This window comes from Crocodylus siamensis, chromosome 1, assembly GCF_052110815.1.
Source record: "Crocodylus siamensis isolate JL-2025a chromosome 1, ASM5211081v1, whole genome shotgun sequence".
Classification (NCBI taxonomy): domain Eukaryota; kingdom Metazoa; phylum Chordata; order Crocodylia; family Crocodylidae; genus Crocodylus; species Crocodylus siamensis.
The window spans coordinates 390,020,020-390,037,883 of NC_143395.1; the positions used below are offsets into that span (position 1 = coordinate 390,020,020).

General features: G+C 43.1%; 1 protein-coding gene across 2 annotated transcripts in view; it reads left to right on the forward strand.

Moving 5' to 3' along the window:
- Nucleotides 1–17,864, forward strand: part of CWF19L2 (CWF19 like cell cycle control factor 2) — a 167,019-nt gene that overhangs the window by 51,309 nt on the left and 97,846 nt on the right. For both annotated transcript variants that reach the window (XM_090029890.1, XM_090029881.1), the window contains 3 exons: nucleotides 454–1,157; nucleotides 8,251–8,347; nucleotides 15,600–15,689. In XM_090029890.1, coding sequence (XP_089886016.1) covers nucleotides 454–1,157; nucleotides 8,251–8,347; nucleotides 15,600–15,689 — 891 coding nt within the window. The remainder of the gene's footprint in view (nucleotides 1–453; nucleotides 1,158–8,250; nucleotides 8,348–15,599; nucleotides 15,690–17,864) is intronic.

Consider the following 17,864-nt stretch of genomic DNA (forward strand, 5'->3'; position numbering starts at 1 on the left):
GGGTTTTTTTGTTTGCTGCCAACTGCTACACCTATCTCAGATTTCTTTCTCTGTTCATTTAGAAAGCATCATTGAGAAGGCTGTGATGGGCTAATCTGGCAGTTTCTAGAATACTGACATTTCCTTGACTCTGATCAGATTTTGGGTTTTGGTATGGGTAGAAATAGTGTTGATTGTGTTATACCTTAATTTTTTTATTATCTATGCTGCTTCCTTAAGATATGTTCCATGTGATATTACTAATGGAGTATTAGTAATATCTTAAGGAAGCAGCATAGATAACAGATTATGTTAGTCCTTGATTTTTCTATCTGAAATATCACTTAGACTTGCTTGACATTCCCAAAGAATCTTTTGTCATTGATATCATGCCTTCTATCTGTTAATCCTTTGTTGTTCTCTCTGATATGGGCATACCTTTAAAATAACTTATTTTTCCTTTCTTTTTTGTAGTCAGTGGAGATATTTCAGTCAAGAATGGAAGAAGCTGAAAAAGTCGCATCAAAAAAGGAAAATGATAGAAGAGGAAGATGGGGGAAATACGATTATTCAGAGAATGAGCAGAAAAAAAGAGAACGCCAGCTCATAAGAGAAGGACATGATGAAGGTGACATGGATAAGTGTAAGGGATACATAAGAGAGAAATATAAAGTATACTCACAAGAAGACAGAAGTTACAGAAAGGGCAGGTCAAGAGAAGAACAAGAATCTAGACATAGTAGCACAGACTCTGAGTTAAGAGACCGTGTTTCCAAAGCAGCGAAACATTGTGACCAAAAACAAAATCAGGAGAAGAATTCTGCTCTACATATTTTGAAACATCGATTTTTGAAGCCTTCTGAGGAAAACTGGTCATCTTGTAGTAGGGTTAAAGACTATGGTCTGCAGAAGTCCTCTTTCAGACTACCAACTCATAGCTCTTTAAGCAGCAGTTTTCAAAAGCCTGGTGAAGACACTGAAATAAAATCACTTTGGAGGCGAACATGTGAAGATGCTGAGAGATCGGTGTTAGACCAAAAGCCAGTTAAAATGGAAAAAGTTGCTGCTAATCGGGAAGAAGCATCAAAAGGTGAAAGAGAAAAGTCATTGGAAGAAAACCTAAGAAAAATCCCAGAGAAGGAAGATCCACTATCAGAGAACAAAGCATCATGTTCTGGGTACCTTATAATTTATTTTGCTACGTGTCAGTTATGTTGGCAGGGCAGCTTGTAAGAAAAATATATCTATATCCATACTTTGATGAATTGTGATGGTATCAGATGTCTGAACATATTTGAGTCTTCCTAGTTCTTGAAAGAAAAGCCAGGTATGCTGAAAATGAGTTAGCAGGTATTAACATTTTAGAGTCAATGCTAAATTAGCACACCAGCAAGTTGTTAAGCAGTATGGAGCATACCGGGTTGGTAGGCTCCATCTTTGTGGAAAGACTTAAAACCTATGTAAATACAATTGATTTTTAATGACCATGAATAGGAGTGAAAACACTAAAATCTAGCTGAATTTAAAATTCAGTAGTTTCATTCTGAGTACGTTTACTCAGTGCCACTTTAATTGGAATCAGTCAATATACTTTTTTGATCCAAACACTTGTATTGTGTTGCTAAATGTTGCTAAATAACTACTGCAACCTGAGAAAATCCTGTATTTCAGTATTGTGGGGAGAAATGTGTATTTATATAAATATAGTTTTTGGGGCTTGTTGGGAACCTTCAAGTGAAGGGTGCTATATAAATGTAAAATTGTAGATAGTGTTTGTATTGGACGTTCTAGGAGTTTGACAACAGTTACACAGCTTTTAAGAACATTTTTAATCTCAGAGGCCGCATCCACATGAATGTGGATATTTGTTTCCCTGGGGACAATAAAGAGCGACACATCTTGTGCTGATGCTACTTGTCCTTGGGGATCACCTATGCCACGCACCCTTGGGTGTGTGGCAGGTCACCCTGGGTTGGGTAGGGGAGGCTGAGGCCGGCAGCCTTACTTGGGATTCTGGGGGCCCTTCTGGGGCTGCAGCTCAGAGGCCTCCTCGGGTAATCCTGGGGGCCTTACCTGGGCTCCTGGGGGCTTCCTGGAGTGATTTTTGCCACTCAGAGCTTGCCTGGCAGCCAGAGTGTGACTCTGATTTTGGGCAGTGCTTGCTGCCCCTATGTGCAATGCCCCACTTTTTATTTCTGTACATTTTTTTGACCCAGGGATTCAGGCTCAGAGAACACCTCAATATGTGGTGTATGGTGCCGCAGATGTGTTTGCAGCACCACATACTTCATGGCTGCGCTCATCTGGACACGGCCAGAGGTTGTATTTACCTCTTCTGAAAATGCATAACTGTGGCCTGTTTTTAAAGAGTTTTAATCTTGAAATACACTTTCTTTTTGAGTCTTTCGTATCAAAAGTTGTCATTTTCAAAGCAAAAACAAGCCTTGTTTCAGTTTGTGGTACTTGGTGTATTTTCAGTAGCATTTCCCATGACAGTGCATTACTTTACTTGTACTTTGAACACTGGTTTGCAGTAGAGCTTGCATCTTCCCTTTGTAATAAACTGCAGAATAAAAGTTCATCTCTAATTTAATTTAAACAAGCAAAGCCCACTTGTAAGTGTTTGGAGGTCGTGAATGGCAAAATCACTTGGGGAAGATGAAGGAACAGTATAGCAGGGATAAACTTGCTAGTTTCAACAAGTACAATTTTATGTTAAAGTAATAGATTTTATTCAAACTTAAATGGCAGAAAAATAATTTATTTTAAAGTATATTTTTGTGGACAGTAGAAAAGATGAATAGGAACTAGATAGAAAAAATATTAAGTAATATGTCCTTCAGTCTTTGGTGGCATAACGAAAAAAAACCTTGTGTTCATTAGAGTAGACAGAAGTGCTGTGTAGGTCTTGGGCAGTCATTTTCTGTGTAGTCACCATAGCCCTGATCGTGTGAATACTTATGCACATGATTAACTTTACTACTGTCAGTAATTTTCCTCGAAGTAGTAAGATATTTCCTAGTAGTAAAATTGCAAGGTGATGGCCCAAATGCCCATATGTAAGTTTGCAGAACATAATAAAGTTGGGAAAAGTTGGTAAGCAACGAAGTATAAAGCAAGTAGGACACAGAAGGTGGTTGATGAGACAAGTTGAAATGGAAATGTGAATTGATGAAAATACAAATCAGTGTGATTTGTTTCCCTCCTGCTGGTGTTATTTAAGTTGCTGACATGCAGTTCTTATTGGCAGATTAGAAATTAGTTTTGACACTGAACACTTGGAATCTCTAGCCTCAGGGGAGAGTTTATTGTGGTTTTTTTCCCCGTGTCTATTAATACAGAACTCTAGTTTTCATAAATAGCTTGTATTTCTTTTGCAAATATATATAAACCACTGGAGCCTTGCTGCCTGTTAACTATTGAACAATTATAGATACATTTTTGTATGCTACTGAAGAATGGCAGTGTAAATATGACAGTGAAAAGTATTTCTTATTAGCATGTGAAAATTAATAATTCCTTGAGTAAAAGAAGAGTTTCTACATTTATATTTTAATATTCATAAGGGAGAGAAGGTCTTGTCTAAGTGAACAACATCTCTGGATGTTTAGTACATAAGGTCCTGACCTTTCGAACATTTACATAGATTTATTTGTCCACAATGAAAAGTCGCTTTGTAGAATCAGGTCTCTAGTTCTGTCTCTCTCTTTTTAAAGAGAAGACTTATTTGCTCTGCAAACAAGGTTTTATGGACTTGGGCTTTTAGTACATGAAAAGTATCCAAATGCAATTATCTTTTGTTTTCCAAACATTTCCCCAAGTTATTGCTTTTCAGTACTTTGTATTTATCAATTAGCCGAACCTTTTTATACTTCTGTGACCACAGACTATAATGAAGTCTGTATTTAGTTCATAGTGGGCACATGCGTGTCTGAAGGTATCTTGTTAAGACACAATCCTTAACTCTTTGTGAACAAAGGGAAGCACCCTGTCTCTAGGTGCACCTAAATGCAGACTTGTCCTGTAGAAAATATTGAATATTTTTTTTAAAGGTGAATTTAGCAACCTGTTAATTTTACAGTAAGTGCTAATTGTTCATCAGGACAGGTGTAACTTAACATGAGCAAGTGCAGGTCATTCAGCTTGTACTCATTTGTCAGTTGTTCTATGGAGCAAGAACAGTTTTGTAACGACTCTTCTCCACTGTCTTCTCATATTGTCATTTGAGATGCGCCCTGACCTCCCATTGACTTCAGACAGAATTCTGTTTTTTCCATTGATTTTAATGGGGCTCGTTGAAGCTCAGAACTTTATGGGGTGGGCTTTTGGAATAAGGTGTACTTTTTACAAATTATTTATGGCCCTGCATTGATTAATTTTCTGCTTCTGGAGTTTTTAACAGTTTTGTAATGTTGTTTACTGTGCCCCCCAGAGTAAATTTTTCATTGCCATGTACTCATTGATGTTAATAGGTGTTGCTAACCCAGTTTTCCATGTCTCATGCTGACAATGTATTCATTAGTTTTCTCTCTTCCAGTGAATACAGGGGGAGTTTCTCTGACCTATATATCAAACTATTTTGGACAGTTATGAAACAAGTTAATTAAAAGTGCAGAGTTGCATGCCTTGTATTCTTGGCTGACTGTCTGCCCAGAGAATTTCCCCAGAGGAAATGTCCATCCAGTTAGGATAATATTTACTGAAAATCGTACTTAATAATGGGATGAAAATATTACCTGTGTCAGAATCTGAGTGAAGACAAACTCAGAAAAAAGTACAATATGTTTGAAAACATACAGGCAGTGGTGTTGCTGCTTGAATCATTATGGGAGCACATACAAAGTAATGAACATTTCCTGCTCTCTCTAGTGAAATATTCCTACTGTTTGTTTTAATTGCTCTTCAAAATCTAAGTTAGGGGCTGAGGGAAACAAAAACTTTGTTTTAAATCTGGTTGGTCAGCTAGTCCCTTCACCCTCTGCCCCACTCCAACTTCTTCCCTTTGCAGTCCCTTCCCCCTCTCTTTACTGTCAAACCCTGCTCTCCCTTAGCACATGGAAATCAAGAAAAAAAATTGAAAAGGTTTTCCATGAAATAAACATAGCTGTACCAATTTGCATATAACAGCTATAGACTTAGTTCATCCAGAATAGATGCGTTTTACCTTTTTTGAAACTGCTGCAAGTTTTAGTACTGAGTCCCCGACGGGCCTTCTTGTACCCGTCCTGGAAGCTTTGTTTTCCTGGTTGGTGACTATTCCCCTTCCGGACCGGTTTGTCTCCGTGGGTGTTCTTTTCCCACGTCACCAAGCCCCGCCCTCTCCTGCCATGACTTGGTGTTTCCTTAGTGGTGCAGGGCTAGTTCACGGGTCCCTCGGTGGCCCAGGCTTGGCCTGCCGGTTGCACACGGGTCTCTGCCACCCCTACACTCTGGCTTCATACCACCTCTGGGCTCCACTTACCCGAGCCTGCTCCGCTGCTTCCGCCGATGTCTACCACAGCTTTCTTACTTGATCCCACTGTCCGTGGGGATGCCACTATACCGCTACCTTAAGATTGACCTCCTCACAGTAGCCTGCACCGGAGCCTCATCTGCACCCTCTATAGACCCCATGCCAGAAGCCCTTCACGCAGTGCTACTCTCCCCATGTGTAGTTACTAACTATATTGCTATCCCTCCACCAGATCCTTATTAGCCTGAACCAGGAGGGGAAGGGATTCCCCCCTTAGTGGCCCTCTGGTGGCCCCACTCCTGTTCCTTTACCTGACGTCCACAGGTCTTGGTGGCGATCCCGCCCCGATCTCCCTTCAGCCCGGTGATTCTCGGTCTTTCGCCCCTCTTCGGCGTGTTCCGCACCCACTATCTCAGAACTTACTTCTGGGTCTCCGAAATCCTCCAGGATCGTCCCGATCCTCTGTCGCTCACCCGATCCGTCGCTTCTGGCACGATCTGCCGTTGTCGGGCTTCCTTTCAGGGTCACTCCTCCCTCCTGCGCTCCAGCTCAGCGTGTCCTGTCCCCTGGATCCTTTGCTGTTGCTTTCCCGGCCCGCCGTCTGCTCTCTGGGCCATCTGCCACCACCAAAGCAGCGGCCGCCATTTTTAAATCTCCGGGCCAGCGTGTGACATCATCGTCAGCTGCCGGCTGCAGCTGTACATAGACGCGGCTAATGAGCCATGCGGGTTCTCCTTCCGCTGTGGCGTTCCTCTCTTCCCACCTTTCCAGTAAGTCTTCCCGGCTTCTTCGGGTCCTGGGACATACTGGTATTCCATAAACACACTTTTAAGTAGCACTTTTGGACCTATTTTTTTTTAATTTTTATGTGTGTGTGTGTGTGTGTGTGTGTGTGTGTGTGTATGATGTCAAACTATGCATGGTATTAATTCAAATTCAAAAATTTCATGATTTACCATATAGTTAGTTGTGCTGGGTTCCAGCAATCAACATCATTTGACTCCACTGTTCAGCACTGCTGTGTGTGTGTGTGTGTGTGTGTGTGTGTGTGTGTGTGTGTGTGTACACTCCAGATACCACCCCCATAAAGGATCCATGGACTAATTACCCCTGCCCCCCCACTCCTGACTTATGACTGGAAATGGGTGTTCTTGTCACAGGTCCTGGTATCCTTCAAACATTTATATGCAGATGAGGTGCAGGGCAACTTGGTATGGCCAGACTTATTATATGCAGCAGGCTGAGAGATGGGGAACAGAGGGATTCTGGATGAACTGTTTGGGACCCCGTTTGGTGATGTTTGCCACACACTTAAGGCTGGTGAAGAAACAGGAATCATTGGAAATGGAAAAGAAATGCATAGTTCAGCTGTGGGAGCGGAGAGGTAATTGAAATGTATGCAGTGTAGTGGCTCACCATGACTTGTAAGGGTCAGCACTGAAGGGGAGTGTACTCAATGGGCACTACTGTATATCTTATTCAGTTGTGCTACACTAAACTATCCATTTGGTAAGTTCCCATCATAATTAGGTATGGCCAATATGGGCTATGTACTTTATAGTCGTGCTTAGTGTTGGCTCCATTTAATCAACTTCTTAGCTGGTTTTTATTACTGAGCACATGCTGCTTTTAGCAGCAGTTCAAAGATAGACAATGCATTTAATGCAGTTTTCTTATATGTAAAAGTAAGATGCAGGGTGGTTCTGCTTGCTGATTGGGAGCAAAAACCTCATCTTGTATATGAGTAAATATGGGACTCAATTTAAAATCGGAGAAGAACAGATGCAGCTTTATTGGAATGTACACTGGTTTGCTAGGTTAAGTTTAAAAACACAACAAACTGCAAAAATGGGCAAAAATATTGATTTATTACTTTTGTAGTAATGATAGTTAAATGCACAACTTTTATTCAGACTTGTAAAACAAAATCTAAGCTTCTTAAGCATCTCGACAGAGAATTCAACACTTCACTGCCAGTCATTGGCACACCTGAGTTAATGTTCATATTAGTTACTTTACCATACCTGAGTTTGTTTTTAGCTAGAACCAAAAAACAGTCTGAAGAGCTATGAATTGGAAGATTGAGATTACCAGGAATGACTAACAGAAAAATTCCAGAAGAAAGGATATTTTGATTAATTGAACATCAAGACCATTACAGAGGAGAGAGGATTGTTGACAAATATGGAGTAAATTGAGATTAGAAGGAATCCGATAGATTATAATGAGGCATGAAGTCAATTGGCTGTGTCAGCACTGTCTGAATAGAAATAGTGCTACCACTGCTAGGCATTTGGTTTTAAACTGTGTGAAACTGGAGTCAAAGTGGGATGTCACTGCACCCTCCTTGGACCTACCCCTGGTTAGGACCAATGAATTTTCAGTGCAACTTTTAGTACAAGCTAAACTATTTTGGTAAACAAAGCTTGTCCTAAACATAGATTAAATTTAAGAACCACTCAAAGCTTTCGAAAGAAAAATGACGTATCTCCCAAATGGGAACAACTAGGGAAAGTTTGATTTCCCCTCCTCACCTCCTCTTGGGTTCTGAGGTGGATACTGAGGAGGAGGAAAAATTCTTAAATCATGGAGCCTGGCTTGAGACTATTAAGTGTTTTGCATTAGCAAAAGTAACCCCAGAATGTGAATAGATTTCTATAAACATTCTTGATTTCTCTACATAGAGGATTTCTATAAGTGTACTTGAGCAATACATTTTTAGCATTTCAACTTATTTGCCAATGACAGTCAAATAATATGTCGTATGTATGTTGTTCTTTTATTTCCTGTGCACTGAATGCTGCTTGTATTTTTACCAGACATATGCCAAAGGATGAGACTCCCCAAGTCCTTAGTGATGAGGAGATGAACAGGCTGGGAGCCAGAATTTTGAAAGCAGAACTGATGGGAAACATGGTAAGGTTTGTAAGTTTGCCCTAACGTATTGCTGTCATTGCTTTTGCAAGCACAATGAGCTACATGCTGTGACTCATAGTGAAAAAGAGAGGTTGAAAGATCAGACACATTGTGAGCTGTATAAAAAGCTCTTAATTAAGCCTGAGATTTAGGTGCAACCTTCTTTGTGACTTCTAAAAATGGTGATGGCTGATTAGGTAGTGTAGGAGATTCACCCCCAAAAGCCTTTACAAAACAGGGAACATGTATGAAGCAGCTCTTGTAGGTTTGTGTTAGAAAGTGATGCTAAACCTGCAGTTGTTGAGTATCTCAGTCTCAAGAGGCACTGCCCCCTGGTAGCGGGAGAGCAGGAAATCCTAAAATGCAGTGTAGAATGGACAATGGTTACTGAGTACTGGGGTGATAACGTGGTCCCAGAGAAGTCAGGATGTCATCTGTCTTCATTTTGGCACTGGCAGGAAAATACTGTAGTTTCCTCTTTTTCCTGTTCAATAGGAAACCACTGTCCACTTGTCTTCATCTGCCATGACAAAGATGGAGGAGGAATTTGCATTGTGGTAGTGCCTAAAGGTTTCAACCAGGTCAGGTCTAAAATGTGTCAGGTTTCCATTTTACTTTGCCAATCAATCATTGTGTCTTGAGTGGATAAGATGTAGTCAGCTTTAAAAAAAAGAACTGAAAGGTATTTTAGGTACTTGGTTTCCCTGCCAATTTTGGTGCATTGTATCTTCCTGATTTTTAATGTTTTTCTCCAAGAATGTTTGGAAAAAAACACTCATGTTTTAAAAAGCATAACCCCCCCCCTCTGTGAACAGGTGTGCTTGTCTGCAATAGCAGAGCCTTGGCCTCAGTGAATCAAGGAGGTCCATCCCACTGCAGCCCTCTGTGTGTGAAGTGAAAACTACTGGAATTGATGGAACTGAGTTAACCCCGACTGGTGTAACATCTATAAAAGAATCAAACTGACAAAGGATCTAGATATGTTTAGGGAGTAATCATAGATGATACTTTTAATATTACGAATGTAGATTAATGTAACAACAATGTAATGTACTCTTTTTAAGTAACAGAAAAGAATATCCCTAGTAAAAGCATTCTGCTAAGTATGGATGATGTATGTGACATTTTCCCTTTTAAAATTTTGAACACAATTCGATAGCAGTAGTCAAAATCATAATCTTGCTATTTGTTTCTTCATTTGATTTAACTGTTGTAATTGTGTAAGATTAGAAATGTGGGACCTATACTTTCATTTTAAAACAGAGATGAAAATCAAATTAACTTTTTACACAACAAAAAGGTTGTATTAATCTCTGTCCAGATTTAAAATGTAATGTATTTTGCTCAGCTTCCCTATTTTTCCATGTGACAGGGAGCAAGGCACCTTACTTCTGTGGTCATAGAATCATAGAAGTAGGGTTGGAAAGGACCTTGTAGATCTTCAAGTCCGACCCCCTGCCTGGGCAGGATTAAAAACTGGGCTCAAATGATCCCAGCTAGGGTAGGCATCAAGCCTCCTCTTAAAGACTCCCCAGGGTAGGAGCCAGCACCACTTCCCTTGGAAGTTGGTTCCAGATCCTAGTTGCCCTAATTGTGAAGTAGTTCTTGCAGATGTCTAAATTAAACCTACTCTCCAACAGCTTGTGGCTGTTATTCCTTGTTATGCCAGGGGGCGCTAGGGGAAATGAGGTCTCTCCCAAACCCTTCTGGTCCCCCGTAGTGAGTTCATAGACAGTCACCAAGTCCCCCCTCATCCTTCTCTTGTGAAGCTGAACAGGTTCAGGTCCAGTCTCTCATTGTAGGGTCTGCCTTGGTGTCCCCGGATCATGCGGGTGGCCCTCCTCTGGACCCTCTCCATGTTGTCCACATCCCTCCTGAAATGGGGCACACAGAAGTGGACACAGTACTCCAGCCTGACCAGTGTTGCATAGAGAGGGAGGATCACCTCCTTGTCCCTGCTAGAGATGCACCTGTGGATGCACGACAAGGTCCGGTTAGCCCTGCCAACCGTGACCTTGCATTGTCAGCCCATGTTCAGCTTGGAGTCAGTGATGACTCCAAGATCCCTTTCTGCTTCTGTGCTTTCAAGAAGGGCATTTCCCATCTTATAAGTGTGCTGCTGGTTACTACTGCCGAAGTGCAGCACCCTGCACTTGTCAGTATTGAAGTGCATCCTGTTTTTGCTAGCCTACCCCTGCAACCTATCCAAGTCTTGCTGCAGTCTTTCCCTCCCTATGAGTGAGCTCACCTCACCCCAAATTTTGGTATCATCAGCTAATTTAAACAGGGTGCTTTTCACCCTGTCGTCCAAATCACTGATAAAGAGATTGAACAGTGCGGGCCCAAGAACCGAGCCCTGGGGGACTCTGCTGCCCACTTCTCCCCAGATCGAATATGACCCATCCACCACCACCCTCTGAGTGCGACCCTTCAGCCAATCTGCAATCCATCTTGACTGTGTAGGCATCAATGCCACAGTCACCTAGTTTTTTAATGAGGATGGGGTGGGAGACGGTGTCAAAGGCCTTGCTGAAGTCCAGAAAGACTACGTCCACGGCAGCACCTGCATCCAGTGCTTTTGTGACCTGATCATAAAAGGCAATCAGGTTGGTCTGATATTACCTGCCCCTAATGAAACCATTCTGGTTCCCCTTGAGTATCATCTCTGAGGCTGGCCATTGCAGATGTGCTCCATGATCATCTTCTTAAAGAGTTTCCCTAGGATTGAGGTAAGACTGACGGGCCTATTGTTGCCCGGGTCCTCCCTTTTTTAAAGATGGGGACCATGTCGGCTATCTTCCAGTCATCCGGCACCTGGCCCGAGCACCACGAGCGCTTGTAAAGCCGTACCAAGGGCCCTGCAATAACCCCTGCTAGCTCCCTCAACAACTTGGGATGGAGAGCATCTGGACCCACTGATTTGAACATGTCCAACCCCTCCAGAAGCTCTCTAACTGGTCCTCCCCAACCTGAGGTCTCGAGGCGTTCCCCTCAAGTCCGTCTTGCATCGCAGTGGTGAAGTCCTGGTCCTTGCCCAAGAAAACAGAGGTGAAAATTTGATTAAAGAGGTCTGCTTTCTCCTCTGGCGCAACCACCAGATTGCCCAGAGGATCTTGCAGGGGCCCCACATTTCCCGGTGCTGCCTTCATCTTCCCTATATATTTGAAAAAGGATTTTTTATTATCTTTGATTTTGGACACTAGCCTTAGCTTTCCTGATAACCCCCCTATGGCCTCAAGCAGAGGAGGTATACTCCTCTTTGGAGATAGCACCCCCCTTCCACCGGGTGCATGCCACTTTTTTGGCAATCAGGCCTTTCCATACACCCTTGGTGAGCCAGGGGGGCTTTCGGGCACTCCTGCCCCCTTGCTTTTTGTTGAGATGGTCACCCCTTGGGCCCTGAGTATCGTCTCCTTAAGGAACAACCACTCATCTTGGGCACTGAGTTCCCCTGCCCTTGAGAACCCCAGTGCCTCTCCCACTAATCTCAACTTGTTGAAGTCAGCCCTCTTGAAGTCTAGGGCTACTGCCTTGCTGCAGGCCCTTGACACCCTGCGCTGGATGGTGAATTCCAGCAAGCGATGATCGCTATCACCCAGGTGGTCAAGGACCTGGAGGCCCCTTACCAGGTCGTCGCCTGTGGGGAGGACCAGGTCCAACAGGGCATTTCCTCTGGTGGGACTGTGCACCTTCTGAATTAAGTGGAGGTCCTGTATCTCGGCCAAGAACCTCCTGGAACGGTCCAACCTGGCCGACTGTTCCTCCCAGCAGATGTCTGGGTAATTTAAATCTCCCATGACAACTACATCCCTTGCCTTAAGCGTCTCTGTAAGCTGGCCCGAAAATTCCCGGTCCAGCTCCTCCCCTTGGTTGGGGGGTCTGTAGTAGACCCCTACTGTTAGATCCCTCTCCCCACGGCCCCCTTGTATCTTGACCCAGAGCACTTCTGCTTGCCCCTCTGACCCCATTTTGCTGGTAGAGGATATGTATTGCTCCTTGATGTAGAGCGCCACACCCCCACCTTTCCTTCTTTCTCTATCCTGCCTATAAAGCCTATAGCCCCTAATGCTAACTGCCCAGTAGTGGGGTGAATCCCACCGAGTTTCTGTTAACCCTATTATGTCTGGGTCTGAACTGGCTATTCTGAGGGCAAGTTCCTCCTGCTTATTCCCCATACTACAAGGATTGGTATATAGGCATTTAAGGCCCTGCCTAGCTGCATGTGCCCCCCCTCCCCCCCCCCCCCCCGATTTGGGAGATTGTTTGGACCCATTTCTTACCTGGGCACTCCTAGCATTTGTTACCTGTCTTGCTCGGGTGGTGTCTCCTCGTCTTCCTGTGGCCCCCTCCCCCAGTGATGCTAGTTTAAAGCTCACTGTATGAGATCAGCCAACCTGGAAGAGAAGACACGCTTGCCTTTAGGAGAGAGGTGAAGCCTATCCCACCCCAGAAAGCCTACTGCCTGAAAGGATGGGTCATTATCAAAGAACCCAAGGCCTGACTGGCGGCACCAACTTCATAAGCACCAATTGACCTCACTAATGCAGGCCTCATGTCGCTGTCCCCGCCTACTCACTGGAAGAAGAGAGGAGAATACCACTTGTGCTCCCATCTCCTTAAGCTTGTCCCCCAGAACCTTGAAATCCTTCATAATGTGGTCAGGGTTTCCCCTGGCCACGTCATTTGTCCCCACATGGATGACAACCATGGGGTACTGGTCTGCAGGTTGGATGTAGGCCGGGATCCTCTCCGTGTTGTCTCTAAGCCGAGTCCCAGGCATGAAGCAGACCTCCCGCGTCATGGGGTCAGGCCGACAGATGGGACCTTCCAGTCCTCGTAGGATGGAGTCTCCGATGACAAGGACCCGGTGTTTCTTCCTGCTGGTGTTTGCTCTCTGCCCATTCTGTACCATGTGGGGAGTGGCATCATCCCTGCCGGAGGCAATTTCACTGTCTTTCTCCATCACAGCCGCCAGGGCATCAAACCTGTTCCCCAGGTGAACCTGGGGAACTTCCACCACTCTAGGCCTAGCAGTTCTGGATTTGGACACAGTTTGCCACTCCTGCGTTGGATGCGTCTCCTGTGTGGGCTGTACAGTGTGTGACCAGGCCTGCAGAGAACAGACATAGGCATCAATTTCATCCTCTGCATCCCTGATCCCCCTCAGCCTGCTCACCTCAGCCTGGAGCTCCCTCACCTGCTCCTGCAGGGCCCTAAGTTGTGCACAGAAGGGGCAGGCAAGGAGACCACCAGGCCCCTCCCCAGGACCCCACTGAGCCCCCCCACGCAGACAGGGGGGGCAAGGGACCACTGACCCTGCCAAGTGCTCTGTCTGGGTGGAGGCCTTGGAAGAGCCCATGGCAGGCAGCTGTGCCCGGGCGGGGCCCCTGGCAGCTGTGCTACACGTCTGCAACATGTCTGTAGAGCTGCACCTGCTGCTTTTGCTCGCTGGAGGTGCTGCTCTGGGCAGCTACCTCATGCCCACCTTACGCAAACGCCGTTGCGCCCTTACAGAGCGTGCCTGTTTGCGCACACTGTTTGGGCGCAGCTCCCTGTCAGGTGAGCTAAAAGGGCTCTGGAGGGCTTCCCCTCTGGATCCACTTCAGCTGCGCTGTACTCTCTGCCCCACTTACCTTGGGGGAAATCAGCTGTTGCTGCCCCCCGCTGCTGTCTCCTCTGCAGCTGCTGCCTTTGCTGCTGAGGTAAGGTGGGTACATGTGTGGCACATGTGCGCCCTGCTCCGTCCTTTCCTACTTCCCAACTGCAAGGGAATTTCAAACCGCTGCTTTTTAAAGCCCGCAGTTTGAAATTCCCGCGGTTGTGCTCTCAGCCAATCAGGCCTTCTGGCTAAGCCGGAAGTGCTGGCTGGCGGCCCCGCCCCCGTACCGACCCTCCTGCTGGGATCCTGGGGTGGCAGGGACTACCACCCCAAGGGGCTAGTCAGAGCTGCCCCCCCCCCCGCTTGGGGGAAAGGCCCCTGAAGCTACTCCCCGGCTTGGGGGAAAGCCCCCCTCCGCTGTCTGTTTGCCCGCATGCGGCTCCCTGTCGGGTGAGTTAAAAGGGCTCTGGAGGGCTTCCCCTCCAGATCCGCTTCAGCTGTGCTGTACCCTCTGCCCCACTTACCTTAGGGGGAAATCAGCTGTTGCTGCCCCCGCTGCTGTCTCCTCTGCAGCTGCTGCCTTCACCGCCGAGGTAAGGTGGGTACACGTGTGGCACACGTGCACCCTGCTTCCTCCACTCCTGCTTCTCAACAAATGGAGACATGATTCGGTGCGAGTCTTAAGTTGGATAGGTGAAATCTATGATTTCTGGGCAGCAAGAATATATATTTTACTGTTTTAGGCCTCATTGGATTTAAGTCTGCTTATCAACCTGTAATGTAAATTCTTATGTATTCCACCACTGAATTTGGCCCATTGACTCTAAGGTAGTATTAATTACAGCAATTTACATTATGACAGACTACAAGAGAGGCTATAATTAGAAAAGCAATTAATATTAGGTGCCTCCTGATATTGGGGGGGGCACAATTTGTGGGTGGCAGTATCGGTGGTGAGTGGTTATCCGCAGAAACTTGTGTTGGCAGTGGGGGGAGGGCAGGAGGAGGTAGGTTGTGAGTGACAACTGATGATCACCCATAGAAGCTGATGGCCAGTCTCAGGCGGGGGGGCAGGTGCCCCCAGGTGCTCCCCCTACGCATCACCTATGAATACGAGGGTGCAAAAAGGTCTTTCTTTCCCCATCTCTGTCCTATCCAAGGTATAAATTGGATTCTAGCACCAAATTCAAAGATGATGTGTAAGGGAGTGTAAATTTAGTAGAGGATGTAGCTGTGAGATTTACATAATTATATTTTAGTATATCTTGCATGCTAAAAGAGCAGAAAAACATTTAAATTATGGTAGTTTAGACTTGTCTCTGACTGCTTTTCTGGCTGCAAATGGCAACTATGCATATTGCTGAAGGATTTTATGAGCATAAATTGGTTAATATTTGAACAGTGCTGTTGAAAATGTAATGCGCTATGTGTTATCTTGCTATTTTAAAAATGTGGTGCTGTGCTTCAGATGCATATGATTTAATAGAGATTACATTATTCTATTATTCAGTATATTCTATATACTGGTGTTGGTGATTTTTTTTTTCTTAAACCAAGCAGCATCAAGAGAAATGAACACTTGGTAATCATGGTTCTGTAAATAAAAGCTCAAAATAACTCAACTCAGTCAATATTATCTCTCTTTTTTTAAAGGATTTAGCTTCCAAACTCCAAGCTCAGCTTGAAAATGCACGTAAGCTAAAAGAAAGTAGAACACAGACTCCATCAAAATCTGACAAGGAGGTAAGGGGAAAATATTTTTCTGTTATGTGCTGTTGCAGTATATACAGTGCAGCTATATAGTACCAGTAGTAATGATATTTGTCAATTTTGAGTTTAAATTTACAAAGGTTGTCTATAAAAGAACCAAGATATCTAATGAGTTTTCGAACTTCATACTGTCTAACTGTTGTAAGCTCCTGTGTGCCATTTGTCCCAGTATATACTTTGAAGCCTGTGGAGCATCTTAGACACACAAACAGCACCATGGTCAGATTCTTGTGGCATTGAAATGCGTAGCATAATTCTCTATTCAGTAGTCGACTTGAAACAATTAGGGCTTATATAGCGTCCTTAATAGAGGGCTTATGTAGCATGCATAGTATTCACTGGGAGCTGGGCACTGCGGTGATTTTTGCCTGTAGAATTTTGGTTCTATGTAGTCTGTATTGGTGTCAGTTGACTGTTTGTACCTGAACAGGGTAGGATACTATTTTATACCAGGAATTTCTGGTGGTAATATAAACTGAAAAAATGAAGGAGGAAAGGATTACACAGGCTTATACTGTTGAGCAATATTCCATTTCAAAGACTCCAAAATAAGTAAACCTGTGTAAGTAGATTGTCATGTAGCTCATCTTTATAAAGCTTACACAAATTGAAGTCTGTGTTGAACAGTTTTTTCAATGAGGGAATTACAAAGTAGAACTAATTAATTTTGTCTAAGCTAATTATCAATTCTTCCAGATCCTAAGAGACGCATGTATGGTTTTAAAGGCAAATATGATGCATAGATTATATTTTAAAGACTTCGTTTTTTTCATTAGTTGACTGGGAGGAAACATAATAAGGAAAAACTGCTAAGTATTGGTAACTGTACATGTTGATATACTAAGGAAAAACAAATGCTAAAACAAAAAAATACTTAATACTTCCATTATAAAACAGTGTATTAGTAATATTTATTATGATTAAGTGCATATTTTAAGTTACAACCATACCTTAGAATAATGAAGAACTATACTATATTTCTCCCCAAAGTACTTACTTATTTAACTGAGCCATAATTTACCTAAATATTTACTTATGTATAAATATTAACTTATTCTTAAATTTGTTTTATTTACTGCTTAATTCAGTCATTTGTTAGTACCCTAAATACTCTTTCAGCTTTGGATTTAGTGTTTTATCACTTCTGATGAAGACTGGTAGCATTTGAGCTCATATTTCCAATATAAAACTAGACATTTTCTCTCGTTTCCAAAAACAATGAAATACAACCTAAAATTAGAATTAGTTTAGATATGAAAACATCAGCTTGCTGTTTGGTTAAAAAAAAAAAAAAAAAAAAAAGTAAGCTTTATGAAACTGTAATGCGTAGTCTCATTCATAAGCAAAAGTAATTTGTAAAGTATTTTTGGAGATTGTAAACACTTTAAGGTCTCATAAAAAGAAATGCTTTTATACTTCCTAACCATTATTTCTTAATTGTATGATTAGCATTGGATATAAGAATCCTTTTCATTTTGCATTCATATTCAACTACAAATTACAGATTTTAAATGGAAAATGTGTTCTTCTATGTAGATACAGAATTCCCACTGGCAGTTTGTATATCATTTTTCAGACACCACAGAGTTTTACTGTAAAGAATTATACTGCAGTGAGGAACAGAGTATGCCTGTAGTGCATTTTACTGTAGCCTCCAGGATACGTGAGGTGAAAACTTGCATATCAGCGTCTGTCTTTTATTGATAAGGGAATGCTAGTTAACACAGTTATTTTCAAGCTTTTATTTTTTGAATCTTGCGAGGAGGGGGCTCTATTTATTAGAACCTCCAGCTGAATGGTTGTTGTGGGATTGGGATTGTGGTCAATATGGAATTTCTGCTTTTTATTTTTCTTTGAGGACCTAGAAAAAAATGTTAGAGCAAAGCAGAAGTCATAATCTCTGTGTAGAATCTTTGTAAATATAGTTGGGTATTTTAAAGCCAGTGGTTTTACCTCTTTTCACCCCTTGGCCAGTCCATGGGTGAAGGAAAACAGAAACCTTCTGAAATTCCTTTATTTACCTTTTTATATCTCATTTATTAAAATAATCAACTGCGTGGAGGTAGTGACATATATTCTCTATGTATTCTGTATATCAAATAATTATATATTTTTTATAATTCACTACAGTCCAAGACCCGTCTAAAC